Source organism: Muntiacus reevesi, chromosome 4 (assembly GCF_963930625.1).
Source record: "Muntiacus reevesi chromosome 4, mMunRee1.1, whole genome shotgun sequence".
Lineage (NCBI taxonomy): Eukaryota > Metazoa > Chordata > Mammalia > Artiodactyla > Cervidae > Muntiacus > Muntiacus reevesi.
Genome location: NC_089252.1, coordinates 149,164,514 through 149,187,442, shown reverse-complemented (window position 1 = coordinate 149,187,442; position 22,929 = coordinate 149,164,514). Strand labels below are relative to the sequence as shown.

Genomic DNA, 22,929 nt, shown 5'->3' with positions numbered 1-22,929 from the left:
GCATTGCAGGTGGATTCTTTACCACTTCGCCACTGGGGAAGCCCCTAATTAGCTATACCCCAATGCAAAAGAAACAGTTTAAAGCTTGGGAAAAAAAAAAAAAAACCTGTCCTGCTTTTGCTATTGGTCCACTGCAAAGTCCTCTCTTGGTCCCCCTACTTCCATTTTTGTCTTCTCCACACCCAATCCATCTCAGCATCATTCCCATAAAGATCTTCTCTAGATGCAGATTAAATTAATATGCCTTCTCTGCTTCAAAGGAATCTTTAAAGGAGGGCTTAAATCAGAACTGGTTCAGAAAATGTTACTTTCACATATGATTGAATGAAGTCAAAGATGGTTTCATAGAAGTGAGATTTTTACTAAGTCATTTTAGGATTAATAGACTATAAATCAGTGGAAAATACCAGGGAGAATATTCTGGATGCCTCTTTTAGGACCCTGACTAGGCCATATTGGAATGCATTGTTGAGCGAGAATTGTGGGCATGAACACTGGAAAAATTGCCTGGAAGCAATCTAAGGAGGATTTTGAGCGCAGTCCTAAAGGGTTGCACCATTAAATGTGTTTTATGCAAGACAAAATTAGGTTCTGCCTCTAATTTCCCTTCTTCAGACTAATACAGTTTAGGAAACTTAAATGGGAAGTGAAAGGAACTGTTTTTAATATTATTTTTAGGTGACAGTTTATATGGTTGATCTTAAAAGACTGACTGAAACCTCAAGGTCATAGCAATGCCACCTCACTCTCTGCCAGAAGAGAAGTCAAGAAAACTGAGGGAGCAGGTCAAAATAATTTTAAGAACCGCAATTTTAATGTTCTGCTATGAAAATTACTGAGATATAGACTGACCTAGGAAACACTGTTTAAAAGATAACTATCAGTTACTTTCATCTTTACCCAGAAGCCAGTGCCTGTTTGAGTGCTTAATTTTTAAATGTATATCAGTACCATTATAAGATAATCATATTCTTATAGAAGAATCTAACCAATAAAAATAGGATATATTAGAGAGAATGTGTCATTATTTAAAAAGAAAAGAATATGTTACAAAAATTTGTCTCCAGAGAAACCAATATGCTGTTTAAGAGGTTGTTCCATCATGTCAAACCTTGGTTATCAGATGCTTCAGGGAAGGATGCCTTTTGTGTCACAAAAATAAATGGCTTGCATTAGGGAACATTTCCCCTCAATGGTACAGATCATCTGTGACTGGCTGTGATTTTTAATTTTTAAAGCCAGTGATTTTTAATTTTTAAAACTACTTTGAGGCTGGGAAAGATTGAGTTATTACAGATGCTGTTATTATTCTTAAAGGCTTTTAAAGTAATGAACTGAGAATGGGAATGCCTGGATTAAAGGTTCAGACCTACAATGATGGAAGGACTTCCACTGGGTTATGTCAGTCAGTCAACAAATCCATCTTGTTCCTGAAAACAAACAAACCCTGAGTATAGTGTGCTAATGATCTACATATTTTGTAAACCAGGTTTAAGTCATATAACTGTTTCTCAGGAACATATCAAATATTAGCTATCATGATTTTGAATGTGGATTGTGACAATATTGTGGGATATTTTATGATATCTAAAGGAATATTTGAGTTAGTGAAAAGGAGGTCGAGTGAACCTAACGTGAGTATTTCCCTCTCGCTCTGACAAGGCAGCAACTTTAGGAAACAGAAAAGGAGATCTCTACTGGTTGGATACCATTAAAGAAAGACAGGTGGTTAGCCATAAAAAAGAATGAAATAATACCATCTGCAGCAACATAGATGGACCTAGAGATTATCATACAAAGTGAAATAAGTCACAAAGGGAAAGACAAATACCATATGATACCACTTAAATGTGGAATCTAAAATATGACATAAGTAAACTTACCCATGAAACAGGAACAGCCTCACAGACATAGAGAACAGACTTGTGGTTACCGAGAGAGAGGGGTGGGGGAAAGGTGGATTGGGAGTTTAGAATTCAGTTCAGTTCAGTTCAGTCGCTCAGTCATGTCCAACTCTTTGCGACCCCATGAACCGCAGCACGTCAGGCTTCCCTGTCCATCACCAACTCCCCGAGTTCACCCAAACTCATGTCCACTGAGTCGGTGATGCCATCCAACCATCTCATCCTCTGTCGTCCCCTTCTCCTCCTGCCCTCAATCTTTGCCAGCATCAGGGTTCTTTTCAACCTTCGCATGAGGTGGCCAAAGTATTGGAGTCTCAGCTTCAACATCAGTCCTTCCAAAGAACACCTAGGACTGATCTCCCTTAGGATGAATGCAGATGCAAGCTATTATATACAGAATGGATAAACAAGGTCCTGCCGTATAACAGAAGAAATTATATTAAATATCCTGTAATAAACCATAAGGGAAAAGAATATGAAAATATATGTATACACATGTATGTGTAATTGAATCACTTTGCTGTAGAGCAGAGATTAATAACTTTGTATATCAGCTATAGTACAATAAAACAAATTATAAAAAGAAAGATTAGTGATAGTAATGAGTTGAATTTAGCATTAGAAATGGAACTGAATGATAAAACACAATGTGTTTTCAGACTAAACGGCATATGTTAGCAGAGTCCAAAAATGAGATTCTAACGAATAGATTAGTCTAGGAGAGTAGTACTAAAGCTTTTCTAGACTAGAACCAAAGTAATTATTAAACATGTAGTGATTTAATTTAAAAAGAGAGAGAAAAAGGAAGGAAGGAAGGGAGGGAGGCAGGGAGGGACATGGGAAGAAAAAGATGCTGCTTATATTTTCAGAAACACTTTTATTGGACAAATTCAGTTGATTTTTATCCAGCTGTCAATAAACACTTTCTGGAAGTTTCCAGAAAATGAATTGAATATGAACATTTAAAACAATGAATAAATAAACTTCATCCATCCATGAGCATAAAGAACGGCCTGTGGGCCAAATGGATTCCATATCTGCTTTTTGGCCCAGGAATCCAGGTGTTCCTAGACCTAGTTTGTGTCAGAATTGTTTCCCAACAGAAAAGCTAGGTTTATGATGAATATCTTCAATTTTCAAGAGACTTCCTAGTGGCCAATAGTAGCATTTTTCCTGAGATGGCTACCTGAGACCAGTGAACAACCTGCTGCTTGTCAGACGGATTCAGACAAGCCCAGAAAGGGACTCACACTCAAAAGCGCCCCAATGCAATGACAAGCATCCTTAGTTCTTTTGTTATAAAGAAAAAATAACGATGCGGCTAAGATACCTGGGTTACCCTGCAGCACACGGCTTTTGCACAAACCACAGGTGGAAAGAGGACCATGTGCTTTGGTAGAGGGATATAAAATCATATCCCCTCTCAGCTATGTGCAAGCTTTGTTACGTAGCCTCAGGCAAATTTTCCCATCTGAGAATGGGTCTTTTGATGCCTGCCTCACAGAGGAGGTGCACTTCTGTGCACTCTATCAGCAAGAACCTGGCACTGTGCCCAGCCACAGACCCGTCTCGGGTGCCTAGAGTCATTGTTCTTTTCAACTCAAAGATGCTGCTACTCAGACTTTGATGACTGGCTGTTTTTAAAATGAAGCTAAGAATGATGGACCTTTTACCTAATACCTAGGGATATCTGGATGCCTGCTTGCTGCAAAACTTATGGTAATACCAAATTCAGAATATTAATAATGAATCAAAAAGGGTTGGCTTTACCCAAGAAACCAATTAAAGTACAGCCAAGGGCTTTGAAGCGAGACAAACAGGTTCGGATCTTAACTTCTTAGTTAATAGCCATATGGCCTTGGGTGAGTAATTCACTTCTTTCAATTTTCTCCTAGGTAAGATGGCTTCACAGTGCTTACTTCAGTGTGGCGTTGCCTAGATTAAATGAAATGTGTATGAGCACTGGCTCTACCCTTGACCCGCTGGATGACCTTCGGCAAGTTTCTAAATTTCTGTGCTTCAGTCTGAGACCTGGCCAGGGGCTTTCAAAGTAATCCCTAACTCAGAAGTCGTTAGGAGGATTACCTGGAAATCACTTTAAAAAGTGGCTGTGCTTTGGCGAGTGCTCACCAAATGTTAGCTATTCATTTTGGATCATCATTGCTTATTCCTCAATGTTAGTATTAATAACCAGAAATTAAGTTGATGACATGGCACAGACCTGAAAAAAGTGCTTTAACAATATAGAGTATAAAATGGCAAGAGAAGTAATCATCTCCCAAAAGCAGTGCACAGGCCTCTGCTCTCTCGGTTTTAGTATTACACAAACTCTCAATGGAGCAGAAAGAAGAGTCCAGGCAGAGAAGGAAGGAGGAGAGATTCTGGAAGACACTGACGGAGGAGGGGTCACTGCGCAGGGGCGACATACCCTGGGCAGCCACTGGCCCAGCCCCATCTTTGATCATCAAGGTCATCTTGTGTTTCAAGTTCACCACCTCCCATCCGCCACCACACAGTTGACCGTCCCCTGGAATAGGCGGGTTTTCTGAGTGATCAAGCCTCGTGTCACCCACCCCACGCCTTTCAGGTTTCTCCTTTTGCCTGGTGTTCTCTGTGGTAAGGTAACTTTCTGCTCATACCAGGAATTAATGCAGAAAATACGTTGCCATGGGAGTTGCGGGAAGTTTCCCTGTATTGACAAGGAGAAGAGTTAATTGGCCTGTTGGACCACATGACCCCCCCAGAGGTCATCTTCGACTGCACTCGGGAGTCACTTAGTAAGTATAGCATCTCTGCTGTGTATCCACCAAAGTAGTCGGGATGCCTCTTGATGGAAGTAGGTTCAAAAAAAATTTTTTTAAAAACCTGCTCCAAAGGTAGGAGACAGCTTATTAAATCTGTGTCAGGCTTACTGCCTGATCCCTTTTAAGCCCAGTCTGATTCTTTTCAGGCCCTTGACACACCACTAATTGGCATCACTCACCCGGTCAGAAGGTGCTGAGAAGAGACAGGCTTGCTTCCTGCTTCTCCTGCGCCCAGCGGGACATCGTTCTGTAAACACCAAACAGGATGCCTTAAATAAAAGGAAAATATCTGAAATGGGACTTGGATGTAATATGGCCAAGCCTTTCTCGTGCTCTTTTGGGGGTGAAGAAGAAGGTCACAAACTGTGGGACAAAATAGAAAGCGTGCCTCAGGGAAGCCAATCGTCGTCAGCACCGTTTGCCTGTCCTGGCCTTTCCTCACCTCGGTGGGCAGCCTTACAGCGCCTTCCTGCATGTGTTTCACTCATTGAATATTTATTTGCAAATATTTATTTCTGCTATTCTGGGCACCAGGAACACAACTCCAAAAAAAAAAAAACAAAAAACCTGCTAAAAATTCCTGCCCTCGTGGAACTCCATAGTAACAATCAAAATACAAGGGATGTCAGCTGGTGATGAAGGCAAGGCAGGAAAATAAAACAGGAGAGAGGGAGAGGGAGGGTGGGCTTGGGCAGTCCAGGGGATCTGATTTTAAATCAACTGGTCAGGTGGGAGGGGGGATCGGGATGGGGAACACATGTAAATCCATGGCTGATTCATGTCAATGTATGGCAAAAACCACTACAATATTGTAAAGTAATTCGCCTCCAACTAATAAAAATAAATGAAAATAAATAAATAAATAAATCAACCGGTCAGAGGCCTCGCTTAGGTGACATTTGAGTGAAGATCTGGATGAGGCAAACAAAGCCAGTCAGGCAGGACTTGGGAAGAGAATTCCAAGCACAAAGTGGGAGCATTCTTGGTGAGCAGGGAGGCCTAAGAGAGGGTGCAGAGAGTGAGGGTGGGAGAGAGCGGTGGAAATGAGGCCAGAGAGCTGGCAGAGGGCGGGGAAGGCTGGAAGATCTTCCTGAGGATTCAGCCATGGCTCTGCAGTCACCTGTGGAACTTTTAAAACCAAGCGAATCAAAAAAATAAAAGAAAATAAAAAATAAAACCAAGCGAATCCAAGTCTCCATAGATGGAGCCCAGGCCTGAGAGCGTTTTCCATGTCCCCACGTGTGCCTCCAGCAGTCAGGGCTTGAGCCACACTGAGTTCAGAGGAAGGACAGGAGCTGGCTTATGATTCAGAAGGGTCACAGTGGCCTGAAGTTTTAAGAACAGACAAGGCAGGAAGACAAGGTGGGAGTGGGGAGATGGGGGTGGGGTACAATAATGATCAAGTGAGGGTGCTGGGGTGAGGATGGGGTGCAGGTGATGAGAAGAGGTCAGATTCCTCCAGCTATTTCTGAAGGTGGAGCCAAGGGCATTTTTCCGCTGATGTTATAAATATAGGGAAAGAGTCCCCAATCCCCAGAACCAGTTAGAAACCAGGCCCCACAGCAAGAAGTAAGAAAGTAAAGCCTCATCTGCATTTACAGCCACTCCCCATCGCTGGCATTAACAAATTATCATAATATGATAATAATAGAAATAAAGTCACAATAAATGTAATATGCTCGAATCATCCTGATATCATCCTCCATCCCCCACCCATGGGGGATGAGTTGAACACTCAATCGTGTTCAACCCTTTGTAACCCCATGGACTGTAACCTGCCAGACTCCTCTCTCCATGAGATTTCTCAGACAAGAATCCTGGATTGGGTTGCCATTTCCTCCTCCAGGGGAATCTTCCTGATCCAGGGATCAAACCCCAATCTCCTGCATTGCAGATAGATTCTTTACTATCTGAGCCACTTTACTTGGGGTCCATGGAAAAATTGTCTTCCACAAAACTGGTCTCTGGTGCCAAAAAGGTTGGGGAACGCTGATTTATGATATGAAAGCAAAGAGGAATCAAACATGACACCAAGTTTGGGGCCTGAGCAATTTGAAGGATGGGGTTGCCTTTGACTGAAATGAGAAAGACTATGGGAAGAATCACATTTATGCAACCACCCAGAAAGCATTTCTAGGTCAAATACAAACACATTGCGTGGGAATGCCCATAGATAGTAAAGTGCTCCACACCTGGCACTTTCCAGGGGTCAAGAATGCCTTTAAGAGAGACAGAGTGGAGTGGGGCTGGAGGGCAAGTTTCCAAAGTAGAGTATCTTTAACGTGGTCTGATAGCAAATAAAAACACATGTTCCAAGCATTCTCCAAAAATAAATAGAGGCGATGAAAACATAGCCAGGAAAAACTTCCCATAAATGCCTCTGCCGCCATCTCCTCTAAATCTTTAGGACTCTGTGGGAAGAGGCTTCGTTGCCTGGCAGGAATCCTGGCAACGGCCCTAAATTCAAGAGATGTATGGGATGTCTGACACTGCTAGATGCCTCTCCTTTCTCCCCAAGTGTGTGGTACTGCAAACTGAACAGAAATAGAGAATACTCTCAGTGACAAATAGCAGGGGAGTTAGTCAGCCACCTCAACACGATAGGCAGGCAATACGTAGTCAGTCATATCTGACTCTTTTCGGACCCATGGACTGGAGCCCACCAGGCTCCTCTGCCCGTGGAATTTTCCAGGCAACAATACAAGAGGGGGTTGCCATTTCCTACTCCAGGGGTTCTTCCCAACCAAGGGATCAAACTCTAGTCTCTTGAGTCTCCCGACTGTCAGGCGGGTTTCTGGGAAACTAGACCATTCAGGTATGACCTATATCAAATCCCTTATGATTATACAGTGCAAGTGAGAAATAGATTTAAGGGACTAGATCTGATAGACAGAGTGCCTGATGAGCTATGGACAGAGGTTCGTGACATTGTACAGGAGACAGAGAACAAGACCATCCCCAAGAAAAAGAAATGCAGAAAAACAAAATGGCTGCCTGAGGAGGCCTTATAAATAGCTGTGAAAAGAAAAGAAGAGAAAAGCAAAGAAGAAAAGGAAAGATATACCCATTTGAATTCAGAGTTCCAAAGAATAGCAAGGAGAGATAAGAAAGCCTTCCTCAGCGATCAATGCAAGGAAAAGGAGGAAAACAATAGAATGGGAAAGACTAGACATCTCTCAAGAAAATTAGAGATACCAAGGGAACATTTCATGCAAAGATGGGCTCGATAAAAGACAGAAATGGTATGGACCTAACAGAAGCAGAAGATATTAAGAAGAGGTGGCAAGAATACACAGAAAAACTGTACAAAAAAGATCTTCACGACTCAGATAATCACGATGGTGTGATCACTCACCTAGAGCCAGATATCCTGGAATGTGAAGTCAAGTGGGTCTTAGGAAGCATCACTACGAACAAAGCTAGTGGAGGTGATGGAATTTCAGTTGAGCTATTTCAAATCCTAAAAGATGATGCTATGAAAGTGCTGCACTCAATATGCCAACAAATTTGGAAAACTCAGCAGTGGCCACAGGACTGGGAAAGGCCAGTTTTCATTCCAATCCCTAAGAAAGGCAATGCCAAAGAATGCTCAAACTACCACACAATTGTACTCATCTCACACATTAGCAAAGTAATGCTCAAAATCCTCCAAGTCAGGTTTCAGCAATACGTGAACGGTGAACTTCCAGATGTTCAAGCTGGTTTTAGAAAAGGCAGAGGAACCAGAGATCAAATTGCCAACATCCGCTGGATCATCAAAAAAGCAAGAGAGCTCCACAGAAACATCTATTTCTGCTTTATTGACTATGCCAAAGCCTATGATTGTGTGGATCACTGCAAACTGTGGAAAATTGTGAAAGAGATGGGAATACCAGATATGCCTCTGAAGAAATCTATATGCAGGTCAGGAAGCAACAGTTAGAACCAGACATGGAATAACAGACTGGTTGCAAATTGGGAAAGAAGTACATCAAGGCTGGATATTGTCACCCTGCTTATTTAACTCATATGCAGAGTACATCATGAGAAACGCTGGGCTGGAGGAAGCACAGGCTGGAATCAAGACTGCCAGGCATAATATCAATAACCTCGGATATGCAGATAACACCACCCTTATGGCAGAAAGTGAAGAAGAACTAAAGAGCCTCTTGATGAAAATGAAACAGGGGAGTGAAAAGGTTGACTTAAAGCTCAACATTCAGAAAACTAAGATCATGGCATCTGGTCCCATCACTTCATGGCAAATAGATGGGGAAACGGTGGAAACAGTGGCTGACTTTATTTTTGGGGGCTCCAAAATCACTGCAGATGGTGATTGCAGCCATGAAATTAAAAGGTGTTTACTCCTTGGAAGGAAAGTGATGACCAACCTAGACAACATATTAAAAAGCAGAGACATTACTTTGTCAACAAAGTTCCATCTAGTCAAGGCTATGGTTTTTCCAATAGTCATGTATGGATGTTAGAGTTGGACTATAGGGAAAGCTGAGCACCGAAGAATCGATGCTTTTGAACTGTGGTGTTGGAGAAGACTCTTGAGAGTTCCTTGGACTGCAAGGAGATCCAACCAGTCCATCCTGAAGGAGATCAGTCCTGGGTGTTCATTGGAAGGACTGATGTTGAAGCTGAAACTCCAATACTTTGGCCACCTGATGTGAAGTGTTGACTCATTGGAAAATACCCTGATGCTGGGAAAGATTGAGGACAGGAGGAAAAGGGGAAGACAGAGGATGAGATGGTTGGATGACATCACAAACTCAATGGAAATGAGTTTGGGTAAACTCTGGGAGTTGGTGATGGACAGGGAGGCCTGGTGTGCTGCAGTTCATGGGGTTGCAAAGAGTTGGACACAACTGAGTGACTGAACTGAACTGAAAACAGCAATACCTACACCGACTTCCTTATGGACACCCCAGATCCTCTACGGGGCTGCATATAATTTCATTTTCCAAAATTCTGCCAAATACCTAAGATGTGTAACACTGACCAATTAAACAAGAAAAAAAATGCAGTAACACATTTGTCATTCAAATCACTTCACACTAATAGCTAATTAAGGTTCTTTATAAGTTCCTTATTCAAATTATATATTATGATTAATGATATGATTTTTTTGATTGAATCCTTACATGAATAAGATTTATTAACACAAATAGTTCCTGACAAACTTGGTCCAGGATCAAGAGAGACATTTCCTCTGGGTTTTAGGAAAGAGTCAAAGTTATTATAAATGGCTGCTTAGGGGAGATATGACTGTTTTCTCCACTGATTTGAAGTAGGTCAGATTGAGAGCTCAAGGCTTCCCTAAGGTTGTAATTAAGTATGAATATTAAAAATTTGAGAACACATAAAAAAATAAACAACTTCTTTCAGACTTTCACATCACAGACCTTTCATTATGTTTGTACCTCGGGCAAGATCCTTTTCTTTGGAAAAATGAATATGTTGGAAAAAACAAAAAAAGAAAAGAAAATCCTGTGCATAGCTCTTGAAGTCTAGACTTCTAGACAGACTCATTCAAGCATGAAAGCTTTGGAGAAGTATTTAACCAGGCAGAGTTGAGGCAAAAATGCACACAAATGCTCAGTAAGCAGCCAGAATTGTAATTCAATTCTGCAGGCCAGTTTGTTGTGTCTTTCTTTTTCTTTTCCCTTGAAAATTGCATCTTTCTCTCTCTTCCCATCCAAATCATTTACTCTTATTAAACCAGCTTAGTCAAATCAATATCTAGGCTAGCAATGTGAATTTAATTACAGTGAGGCTTGGATAAACATTAGCTCTGAGATATTCCTTGGTCTATAGAGTGATAACTGAATTAAGTAGCATTATTTCACCATTACCATACTACGCCCACATTGTTACACAAGAGAAGCTAACATTTCTAACTCTTTTTAGCCCGGTAAAATACAGTATAAGCCTTTACATGAGTCAATTTACTATGCATCCTTCTTGAAGAACTATGAAATAGGCCTATGCTGCAGCTACATGTTCATTGAGGGTGGAATTTGGAATAAGGAAGGTTCACACTGGGCCACATCCAGAGGACCAAGTGAGCGAGGTACTGAAGAGCATAGTGCAGGATATTTCCTAGGACGCCAGTGCTGTTTCCTTCAGCTGCTGATTGAACGTTCAGGGCCCAGGGTACTTTCACTGTCCTTCCGTCCACCCTGTCTATACGTCCAGCTGTGGAAAGCTAACCAGATCTCTCCAATCATAGACTTCCTTGTAACTTTTGCTGGGGTATCCTTTCTTCCAGGAGACTTCCCTGACCTCCCTGCCTTTGGGCACTGCCTTTTAACTGCCTCATTAAAACTGTGTTTCTGCCTCTCTTCAAACACTGGGAACAGCTGGATGGTTGTTGATCGCTGAGTCAAGCTCAGGGACTGGCACATATTAGGTATTCAATACCGTGTTTTGAATGAATATAATTGAACAGCTAAGACATGCCAACACCTACCATGGGCTAGATGCTGAATAAAGAGATAGACGACATCTCATTGAGCAGCTGAGGATCTGGTCAGGAAGATGAGGAATTTGAATAGAGACAGAACAATAAAAGCCCAGCACTGGTTAAGGGTCAAAGCAGCGTGTGCCAGAGAGATGGACAAGGGTTCAGAGTCTTAAAGGCAGAGCCAGAACACTGGAGGAAAGGTCACCTGAGGCCAGATAAGCAGGAGGACAGAGGGGACATGCAGAGAAGGCGATGGCACCCCACTCCAGTACTCTTGCCTGGAAAATCCCATGGATGGAGGAGCCTGGTGGGCTGCAGTCCCTGGGGTTGCTAAGAGTCGGACACGACTGAGCGACTGCACTTTCATTTTTCACTTTCATGCATTAGAGAAGGAAATGGCAACCCACTCCAGTATTCTTGCCTGGAGAATCCCAGGGACTGGGGAGCCTGGTGGGCTGCCATCTATGGGGTCCCACAGAGTCGGACACGACTGAAGTGACTTAGCAGCAAAGGGGACATGATGAGTAAAGCTCTCTTATGGAGCTGGAAAGCGTAGAGTGTAGTATATTACAGTACAGACATTATGAGGCTGAGTTCTGGATGGATCCAGACAACTGGATTCAAATTCTGATTCTTAATATACATTCTTTCAGTTCAGTTCAGTCACTAAGTCGTGTCCAACTCTTTGCGACTTCATGGACTGCAGCATGCCAGGTTTCCCTGTCCATCACCAACTCCCAGAGTTTACTCAAACTCATGTCCATCAAGTCGGCGATGCCATCCAACCATCTCATCCTCTGTCATCCCCCTCTCCTCCCACCTTCAATCTTTTCCAGCATCAGGGTCTTTTCCAATGAGTCAGGTCTTCACATCAGGAGGCCAAATTATTGGGAGTTTCAGCTTCAACATCAGTCCTTCCAATGAATACCCAGGACTGATCTCCTTCAGGATGGACTGGTTGGATCTCCTTGCAGTCCAAGGAACTCTCAAGAGTCTTCTCCAACACCACAGTTTAAAAACATCAATTCTTGAGTGCTCAGCTTTCTTTATGGTCCAACTCTCACATCCATACATGACTATTGGAAAAACCATAGCCTTGACTAGATGGAACTTTGTTAACAAAGTAATGTCTCTGCTTTTTAGTATGCTGTCTAGGTTGGTCATCACTTTCCTTCCAAGGAGTAAGTGTCTTTTAATTTCATGGCTGCAATCACCATCTGCAGTGATTTTGGAGCCCTCAAAAATAAAGTCAGCCACTGTTTCCATTGTTTCCCCATCTATTTGCCATGAAGTGATGGAACCAGATGCCATGATCTAGTTTTCTGAATGTTGAGCTTTAAGCCAACCTTTTTACTCCCCTCTTTCATTTTCATCAAGAGGCTCTTTAGTTCTTCTTCACTTTCTGCCATAAGGGTGGTGTCATCTGCATATCCGAGGTTATTGATATTATGCCTGGCAGTCTTGATTCCAGCCTGTACTTCCTCCAGCCCAGCATTTCTCATGATGTACTCTGCATATAAGTTAAATAAGCAAGGTGACAATATACAGCCTTGACGTACTTCGTTACCAATTTCCAACCAGTCTGTTCCATGTCTGGTTCTAACTATTGCTTCTTGACTTGAATACAGATTTCTCAGGAGGCATGTCAGGTGGTCTGGTATTCCCAGCTCTTTCAGAATTTTCCACAGTTTATTGTGATCCACACAGTCATAGGCTTTGGTTTAGTCAATAAAGCAGTAGATGTTTCTGTGGAACTCTTGCTTTTTCAATGATCCAATGCTCTTTAGACAAATCATTTTAAGCTTCAGTTCTCCCACTGTACCTCAGTTCTCCCACTGTAAAATGGATGTAAAAATAATAACTTTCTCATAGGTATAAGACAAAATATACAAACTGTTATTATTGTAACCGTTCGCATTTCTCAAGATAGCTAGGACATTTCAGAGTCTTCATCCTAACTGTAATGCAGGTGAAGTTTGGAGCTGTGAGTATAGAGGACCAGCGTTAAGTATTAAAGTCTCTTTCTCCTCTAGATTTGATCACAAATGATAACAGATGAACAGTCAAATAGAGTCTATGACATAAAATTTAGAATACTGTTAACTAGTTTGAACCACTTCCTTAAGGTATGACCTTTCTGGGGGTAAGGATCCCAGTTATGATAACATTCAGAGCATCTGTGGGATGGCTATCTAGGGTTCAAGCCTGTGTCACATTAGCTCATTTGGGTAAAGCAATCTGCTAATTATCATCCATTTCTCATCTCCTATTTGCCAGTTTGATCACTAGTAGACAAATCAACTCTTACTCTTGAATTGTTTCAGGTTTTTGCATTTCATCTCAGTTGTATTATAATCTTCCTTAAGGGGATAGGGTAGTTATTATATAGCACATATGGCCTTCACAATTCCTAGAAATACTTAATAATCTTCTCTTGGTTACCACTGGCCATTCATCATCAAGGGTTTGACCCTTGATCTTATGACACTTGACTCCATGACACCAAAATCTTAGAGTATGGCTGTTAGCATAACTGACGCCATCTTAGGGTCCTTACAGCTTCTCCTGTCCTTCTTTGACCCTACTCAGGACTGTGCTGTACAGTAAATCACTTCCCTGTTGTCAAGAGCTTTGTAGTTTAAAAGGCATTGTTTAAAATCATTAGGACCAGGTGGCCTCTATGCTCTGTTAGTCCCCAAACAATGATGGAAACCTTCACTGACGTATTGCTGGCGCCCATGAGACCAGTGACCCATTTGTGAATCTTGACTGAGGAAAGCACGTCCTGTTTCCAAGCACCTACTCCATACCCTGGGTTAACAACAAAATTGCCTCAGTGGCCCCTTGGAGGTGCAGAGTGTGGCTCTGATTCTGCATAGTTGCCTGCTGGATTCCGATCCTACCCTGTGAGTAAGTTACCCTATAAAAAAACCAATCCACTGTATATAGAGCAGCCTGCCTCATTTTTCTGTCTCAAGATATCTTCTCAGTTTGGTGGGTACTTTTTGTTCCCTCTGTCCTCCAACACTGATAGACAGTGCAAAATTCTCTTGATATTTGATACTCTGTTGACATATTACCCAAAAGAGAAATTTAATCAGGTAAGCTGGTGAAGCTACCTTACATGGTAATTTTTTAATAATTTTTAGAAATCTAATTTGAAAATTGGTTGAAAATATCCCCTACTGGGTTTGAGTTACCTCCACCATTCTTCCAGACATTTAAAATAAATTATCAGGAACATTTATATCAGATATTTTTGTCCTGTAAGTTGGACCATTTTTAATTTTAAAAAGATTTTAAGCACTTAGTCATTTAAAAATCTTGAATGTGTCAGTTATAATGATAAAGCAGATATCTGCTTTGCATATTAAGCAATTTCATGTGTGAAGAGCAACCAGAATGAAAAGACCCTGCAGATTGGGGAGGTTTCACCTATGAGACCAAATCCTTTCAGATGGACTTCTAATTTTGCTACTTGTGACACGTTGTGTTTTAAGGGAAAAAACAATAATTTCTACCTTTATTATGTTTGAATGATTTCTGATCCCGACACTCCATTCTTCTCCCAGATTTGCTGGGAGCGCTAATTACTTTTATAAAAGTTTACTTATGACCTGTGCATCATGTAGTTATTCTGTTGGTAGAACATCTCTAAGAGTTCTGTGCAGATATTTTTTAAATGATTTTCATGATGAAAATGACTTATTAACTGAGTCACCTGGGAAAATTATTTATCCCTTTTAAGCCTCTTTTTCCTGTCTGAAATGAAGGGGGTGGTAATATTTTCCATTTCAGAGATTCTGTGATGAGGAATAATAAGCACCATCTCTCACAGTATGTCTGGCACTTCGCAGGGAACTTAATATTTAATATATACATATATTGATATATCACCTTTTACAATTTATAAAAGGATCTGTGTTTCCATACTGTTTGCTCTGACCCTCACTATAAGAGGATACCCCTTCTGGAATCAATTCACAAATAATAATGGTTCTGTAAGCAGTCCTCTGAATCAGTCAGGAGGTTATCATAAGAGTTTTGGATTCTACATTTTATGTATTACCACCTAATAATACTTGCAAGGGCGAACTACCATCATCTTTCCACACTAACTTTCATATAAAAAATTTAAAAAAAAATATGGCTTTGGGGGCTGGTTCTTGGGCAAAGAGGTATAGAGAACAATGAAAAGAATTTCAGTACTCGCTTTTAAAAATAGTATTCTAATAATATACTGAAAAAAACAAAGAAGTTTGTTCTCTGAAGCTGAAATCTGCACTCAGATATCCTTGGGATATGTCTTCACGTTACTACGATCTAATCAAACTTGAAAGCCCCAAAGCTCATTGTCATGAACCGGATCTGTCGTTGCTGCTTTCAAGCCAAAAATAGTTTAAAAAAATGAAAGAATCAGAGATCTACCGATCTCAAAGTAATTACTCTGTGTTTCATAATTTAGAAAATCATAAATTATAAATTATAGCCAACAATTTACTCTAGAGTTTATTTAGTAACAGAGAATCAAACTCTTTCATTTCCTCAACATATTAGAATTTGTGTGCACTAATTCTTCTTTTTATTAACAAATCTATTAGCAAGTAATAATAATGTATTTTGACCTAGCCCCAAACACACTATTTGCTATAGCCTCATTTTGGGAAGGGGGCGCGGTGGAGCGGTATGTTTCAACAAAATAAGTAGAAGCATAATTATTTAGGGGGAAAAAAATAATCACATGCAGACCTTACCCTAGATGGCCTGAACCAGAACTTCTGTTTGGGGAGTGTATAGAGGGTAGCTAATAGAAACCCCTGTTTATCTAACTTTCCCCTGTGATCCGATGGAGATGCTCTGATTTAGACCTACTTACTGCTCAGTAAAGCAGATGAAACTAAAAGGTGACAATCAGCAAGCAGCAGTCATAGCCAAGGAAAAGCCAGCAATATTGGAGGGTGTTTAGGCTGTATACTGTTTTAACAGTGCTTAGCAGGACGATCCAAATCAGATGTCTTTTTAGAATCTGGACTGATAGCATATCTTCTTGTCCCTCTTATGTTTCCACCCCTGTAAGTTTCACCTATGCCCCTTCTGATTAACATTTTAGAAAAAGGTTTATTTAGAGAAATGAAAAACAAAACAAACAAAAAAAAGTGTTTTCCAGGCAAATAAATCAAGTAACTAAAGCTAAAATAAACATATTTAAATTTCTCTAAGCCAAACAGTGAGGATTCATGCAGAAGTCGACTATAAATTAATGTTTTAGGACATTAGTTCAGATAATAGGTCTTGAAAGTATATTTTAAAATGTAACTCATGGTTAATAGAGAGTGTTATCATCAACTTAGTATCTTATAATTATAGTGAAAAAATATTGTAAGCCCAGGAAAATTTCAGATATGTGATCTTTGTTTGATTTTTCCAGAGTATCCACTTCTCTCATAACTGAGTAATAAAAAATACTAAGTACCTTAAAAGAATAACCCAGGTACATAAATCCAAATTATTACTTGGAAGGAAAATTATATAAAAGTTTTGAGTGAAACAAATTTATAATGCACAGATCACTTCTGTTCCTACATTTAAAATACATGTGATCAGGCTTCTATGTGCATGCTATGTCAAAGAGTCAGACATGACTCTTTGCAATCCTACAGACTATAGCCCACCAGGCTTCTCTGTCCATGGGATTCTCCAGGCAAGAATACTAGAGTGGGTTGCCATGCCCGCTCCAGGGGATCTTCCTGACCCAGGGATCAAACCCGAGTCTCATGTCTCCTGCATTGGCAGGCAGGTTCTTTACCACTAGTGTCACCTGGGAAGCCCCCAGGCTTCTACCCTCCCCACCCCACCAAAAAAGAAAAGATACACTTAAGAAGTTAAAATTTCACAGCATAGCATTCAGTTCTATGCTTTTACATCACCATGCCTCCATATTTCAGTCCAAAACAAAGCTTTGCTTTGCAGCATTCAGGATTTGCTTTTGCATTATTTTTTATTGAAATATAGCTCATTTACAATGTTGTGTTAGTTTCAGATGACAGCAAAGTGATTCAGTTTTACATACATACATCCATATATATACACATGTATATGTATATATGCCTGTTTTTTTGAGTTGTAAATACGTTAGTTTTGATCTCAGTTCAGCTCATCCTTTAACCAAGAATCAGGATTAGGACCAGCCAAAATCAGGCTCTCCAAACTCCCCACTGCCAGCACTGACCATGGTCCCTTGCCAAAGGCAACATGCATTTCCTAGGATCAAGGGTTTGAGAGTTGAAAGACCCTAGAGATCTGGCCCAGAAAAGGCTGAACTCAGAGATCTTCTGCAACCCCACTGCTGGCCATGTTCTTTCACACTCAGCATCCTGGTGATCATGGCCCCTGGAGGCAGCCCTTCCCCCTGCTGAAGTGTCTGTGGTTCAGGAGTTTCCCCCTGTGTCCTGACTCCCTGTGTGACCCTGAATGAACCACAGCATCTCTTCATCCAAATATGAATGAAGAAAGAGTAACAATTTTAAGGATCACAGAGATCACAGAATTCTTCCTAATTTCTTAAATGGCAGGAACTGGAATCAAATGTTTTCCTGTAATATCCTTGGGACTGAAGGATCTTATCGAACAGGTGAGGTCTATGTTTTAAAGGTATAGGCAGTGTTTTCAACACCAACTAGGAAATAAGAAACTGTCAAGTCAACTGAGCAACAGGTAACATCCTATCCTATTTCCTATGCACACATCCTGACCACTCGCCCACTCCTTAACCCACAGCTGACCAGTATCTGCCACTAGGTGCTTGGCCTGGCACTTGCCAAGCTGTCACCAAGGATCCACTGTTCCCCCAAAACCACCATTACCAAAGTCAGTCTTCCCTCCTCATCTCATTCTCCAGTTCTCCAAATACTTGTTACTGTGGCCTACCTCCATCTTTTAATTATCTTCTCTCTCAGCCCCGGTGACAACACATCCCTGATTCATTCTCCTTTGTCTTTTTCTGACCACTGTTTTGCCTCATTCTTTGGCTATTTCACCATCCTTATCATTAAAATATAGCCACTTTTTGACTCTGTTATCTTCACCAGAAGAACCTGGAAACTGAGCTCTCTTTGAATCCCTGTCACTAACTCACTGTGTGGCCTTAGACAACCCACAGTCCTCTCTGGGTTTCATTTATCCCTGAGAAAGTAAAGCAGCTGGACTTGATAATCCAAAATCATAGTCCTTCAGACCTAAGCTAGTACTACATTAGTCTGTCCTAATCCCATTCCTGTCCTCTATCAGTATGTGGTGTATTTTCAGAAAGCCAGTGCAAGTCTGTGATGGAGCTAAGACCACCAGGAAGTCATCACTTCCAGGGTGGGAAGGAACCTCTGAAATCTCATTTCATAGCTGAGAAAACCTAGGTCCAAAGTGGGTAGCTGATTATCTCACAGTAGAGATGGGAATAAGGAGGCTCCTACATGTACCAAATTCAGAGTTTAAGTGACATTCAAACCTGGCTGAAGTGCATAATGGTATCAGGTAAAATGGGATACTGAAGGTATACACTGGGTAGGACACTCCGTAGCCTTTTTTCCCTCTTTAAAAAACCTCTATACTGTATAAGAAATTTGGAGAGTAATTTGCAATAGACGGTGCTTAACACAAAGCAGCACAATCAGATCACATAAAACATCTGAGATTTATATTTTTAAATATCCAAGTAAAACAGAACATCAAGTCGCAGAACACATGTATTTACATGAATTCAAATGTCCAAAGTACAATATAGTGGCATCTCTTTAACAGTTTATATAATTTGAGACTTATACACACACAAGCATATAGACAAATAACTAGTCTCCTAGAACAAACGCTGAAGTTACTCAGACATTTTGGCATTGACACCTACATATTTATGGCAACAAGTAATGATGGCTTTAAACTTTCAATAAGATCTTTTGTACAAGGATAGGAGATGTACAGAATGGAAAGAAGACAGTCAAACAAATGTACCTTTACTGTACTATTTCTCTAACACCATATGCGATGTGGCACTGCTCAGCAAATTTGATCACGACTGTCTATTTACTCTGGTCTGCAATGATAACATGAACTGAAGTATCCCCAAATCTAACTTTACTTTGTGCTTTATAAACAGCTGCTGCTGGTTCTTCCTTCTGCATCTTTTAAAAATGAACACTTTTCTTTAACATAACTCAACTTTGGTCCCAATAAGTTAGTAAAATCTCTAATACCTAAAATTTAGCTTTTCTTTCAAGAATCCTGAGTGAAAGGACAGTGTCAGTCACATCGCCTCCAGGCCAGCTTTGAAATTATCAGTGGTGCTAAAGATGAAGGTATTATCTAGAACTTAAACTCTGAAATACAACTTCATCTTTCTCTGGCATGAACCTAAGTGCTTTACCACATTTCCTATGAACCAGTGAAAGAGACCCTTTGGTTTTATTTCTGAAACACAGAACAACCCCATTTCTGCCGTGCTGTTTATTCTTGCAGACCACACACAAAGTTGAATATAAAGAGATTCAATCACTACATAGTACAAACACAGGCACAAAATTAAGTGGACGCCACAAAGGGTGTGTCTGAAAACACTGAATTGACCGAATCTGAGTCGGATTTCACCCTCGTGGACTTTAAGATGCCCTCAGCTATGACCGTTTCGCTGGGAAAGAGCCTGACCTTCCCATTCTGCCCTGTTGCAGTATCCTTCAGGGGTTCCAAAAACACTACTCTTTTCCCGGCCCCTGCCTTCCGTTCATCAGTGGGGGCCTCGCTATCAGGGCAGGGAGTGAGAATAGATGCGTGGACATTGCTTTGGTTTAGCATATTTTTTCGTCTCTTGGGTTTGCACTTGCAGGGACACGGTGTCAGATAGAGGTACAGAAGTACCAAAACAATGCTGGCCACGCAGGCTGCAAGAGTGGTAAACGCTGTGTTAAATGCCTCGTGCGCATGGGATTTGTTTATGGTGAAATTGCTCACGTTTATTGTGACATCCACAGTTTCATTTAACAGACGTTGTCGATTCATTGCAACACAGGAATACACTCCAGCATCCTCAAAACGAGGACTTTCTATAACCAGGCTTCCATTGGGAAACACATGGAAGTTTTCCATCTCTTTGCCGGGCCCCAGCACTCTGTTATCTGGACCGACCCACATGAAATCGGTATTTGCCCTACCAGTCTTGCCATCACAGTGGACCATCAGCCTTTCCCCGACCTGAGCCTCGTGAATAAAGCCCAGGGCACGGAAGGAACCATTGATGATACTGTCAGAGCAGTTCAGGAAGCTATCCTGGAGCAGAAGCACCTGATGGAAGTGCCTAGTGTCAGACCACAGGCGACAGGTATAATCATTCTTAAAATCCATCACTGAGCTGAAGTGCCTACGGTACCAAAAGATCAGCAAGGAGTAGAGGGAACAGTCACAGACAAAGGGGTTTCCATGAAGGAAGATACCTCTCAGTTGCTTTCCTGGCACTAAATTTATATGATGCATTGGCAAAGAGGAGATCCGGTTATAAGAAACATCTAGAAACATCAGTTCTGCCAGCTTGAACCTTCCAACATACAAATCCATGGGAAACTGCGTGAGAAAGTTTCCACTTAAGTACAGTTTTTGCAGTTGGGAGAGCCCTCCAAACGCCGAAGGATCCAGATAGGAAATGTGATTGTTGTAAAGCAGGAGCACTTCCAGAACCTTCAGCTCTTGGAACACTGCACTTTTCACGGTCTTCAGCTTGTTGGATGACAAGTCAAGACACTTCAGATTTGGAGTGGTGGAAAAACTGTCCGTGGAAATGCTCGTGATGTTGTTGTGCCGAATAATGAGGGTGTTCAGCTTTACCAACGATACTGGAATCCACTCAGAATCCAGAAGCCCAATTCTGTTGTAACTCAGATCCAGTCTCTTGATCAGCCTGAAGAGGTTCCCAGGCACCCTGGACAGATTTTTGTTGGTGCAGCTGACGATGTCAGTGGCACAGATGCAAGCGGTGGGGCACACCCCGGAGGCGCCTCGGCTCACAGTCACCGTGATAACCAACAAACACAGCAGTTCCTTGCAGCCCGGTCTGACAACTCCAGGCAGGGTGGGCAATGCGTGTAAACGTAAAGACATTATGGTCGCCTCTGAGTCTCTTCCAGGCGCCTTTTCCACCAGCTCAGCCTCCCACCAGTGAACCTGGTAAACAATCAATATTTAAAGAGGGGTTTAAAAAAAAAAAAAAAAGATTCACTAGCACTAGTTAACCCTTAAGAGTAATATCTGGCTTTCTTTCCAATAACTTTTTAAAAGGAGGGTTTTTTCACACTGGGGAGTCTATGTTAGAAGCCAATTTTTCCTGGGTTACTCCTGCTTACAGGCATTTACAGTTCCACTCTATCGGCACAACCTTCTCATTATCAGAAACTCAATTGTTTTTGAAGGTGCACCCTGCGTTGTTGCGTTTGGTTGTTTTTTTTTTCTCTCTCTCCAGGAGATACAAAAATAACAAACGCGTCTTATAAACAATTACAGGGAAATATTTAGCAAGCCACCCGTCCAGAAAGCAACTCACAGAGCTGGGACGGCTCACGGGCTCCGGGGATAGGCCGCCGACGTGGTGTTTTCTGCAGGTCTGTGCGTCCGTCTGTCTCTGTCTGTCACTCCGGCATCTTAGGAGTTCCTTTCCCCTTTGCTCCCGGCGGGCGGCAGCCTCTCGCTGGCTCGCAACTTTGGGGAGTTTCAAGCCGCCGCTTCGGCGGCAGCAGCAGCAACCCCGGCCGCAGGAAACGTCTCGACCGGCTCCGGTTGGTTCTCCCGGGCTCTCTTCATTGCTCGGCTGAAGGTACCGCCTGGGCGATCCGGTCGTCGCGTGCCCACGCGCGGGGCGCCCGGCTCCTGGAGCCGGGTCCGAGGGGCGGGGGCGCGGGAAGCGGATCGGACCCGGCCCCGCCTCTCCGCTCACGGGAGGCAGCAGGGCCCCGGCTCCCCGGCGCCACCGGCCGGGTTTTATCCCCGCGCGCTCGGGGTCGGGTGCGGGGCGGGGAGACCAGTCCCGCCCCTGCGCCTCCTCCTTGCAGCGTGAACCTGCTCCCGGGCTACGGGCGGGAGCCGGCTGGGCGCGCGGCGGGGGGCGCGCGGCGCGGGGAGGGGGCGACGGTGCAGCCAATCCGAGCGGCGGCCGGCGCACCCCCACCCCGCGGCCCCGCCGCCACCCTCTTCCTGCCCCTCTGGGTCCGGGAGAGCGGCCGCGCGGCGGGGCTGGGGACCCACACCGGAGGCCGGGCTCGCGCCCCCCGGGGTGAGGACGCGCTCGCGCACTGCTTCCAACCGCATCCGCGAGCCCAGCCCCGACCCGCGGGCTGGTGGGGTCGAGGGAGGTTAAGAGACACGCCCAGCCCGGGAGCGAGAGGTCGCAGCCTTGAAGACCCACGTGTCGCGACCGCGTGGGTCGCGTCTTTCTCCCGCCGAGTCCGCTGAGCTCCTTGACCTCTTATCGCTGCCTTTCTTTGGGCGAAGGCCCAGGGGCCTCGCACAGCGCTAAGTGCAGTGGGTTTTACAGGTTTGCAAAACAAACACCGAAGCCGGCTTCGGTCTCCGCCCTCACAAGCGGGGCGGGGGGTAAGCAGAAAAATCCGGCCCGTTCCCTCCGGTGCAACAGGGTCTCCTACTGGGGGAACGGAACCACGAGAGCGCCGCGGGGACGCTGCGCACCTCCTGGGGAAGTTCGGTCCCTTTCCTAACTCGGGAGGAAGCATCAGGGATCGTGCCC

The 22,929-nt window shown here is 42.9% G+C and overlaps 1 protein-coding gene across 1 annotated transcript; it reads right to left on the bottom strand.

The window, feature by feature from the left end:
• Positions 1–17,175: 17,175 nt before the first annotated feature.
• AMIGO2 (adhesion molecule with Ig like domain 2) lies at positions 17,176–22,235 on the bottom strand. The gene is made up of 2 exons (XM_065934557.1): positions 21,733–22,235; positions 17,176–21,356 (listed from the first exon to the last, which is right to left on the bottom strand). The coding sequence occupies exon 2, from the start codon at positions 21,291–21,293 to the stop codon at positions 19,728–19,730; it is 1,566 nt and encodes a 521-aa protein (XP_065790629.1). The 5' UTR covers positions 21,294–21,356; positions 21,733–22,235; the 3' UTR covers positions 17,176–19,727.
• Between the last annotated feature and the right edge of the window lie 694 nt (positions 22,236–22,929).

Excerpts from the sequence above, each read along its gene's own strand:
- AMIGO2 (XM_065934557.1), bottom strand. The coding sequence starts at position 21,293 with ATGTCTTTACGTTTACACGCATTGCCCACCCTGCCTGGAGTTGTCAGA.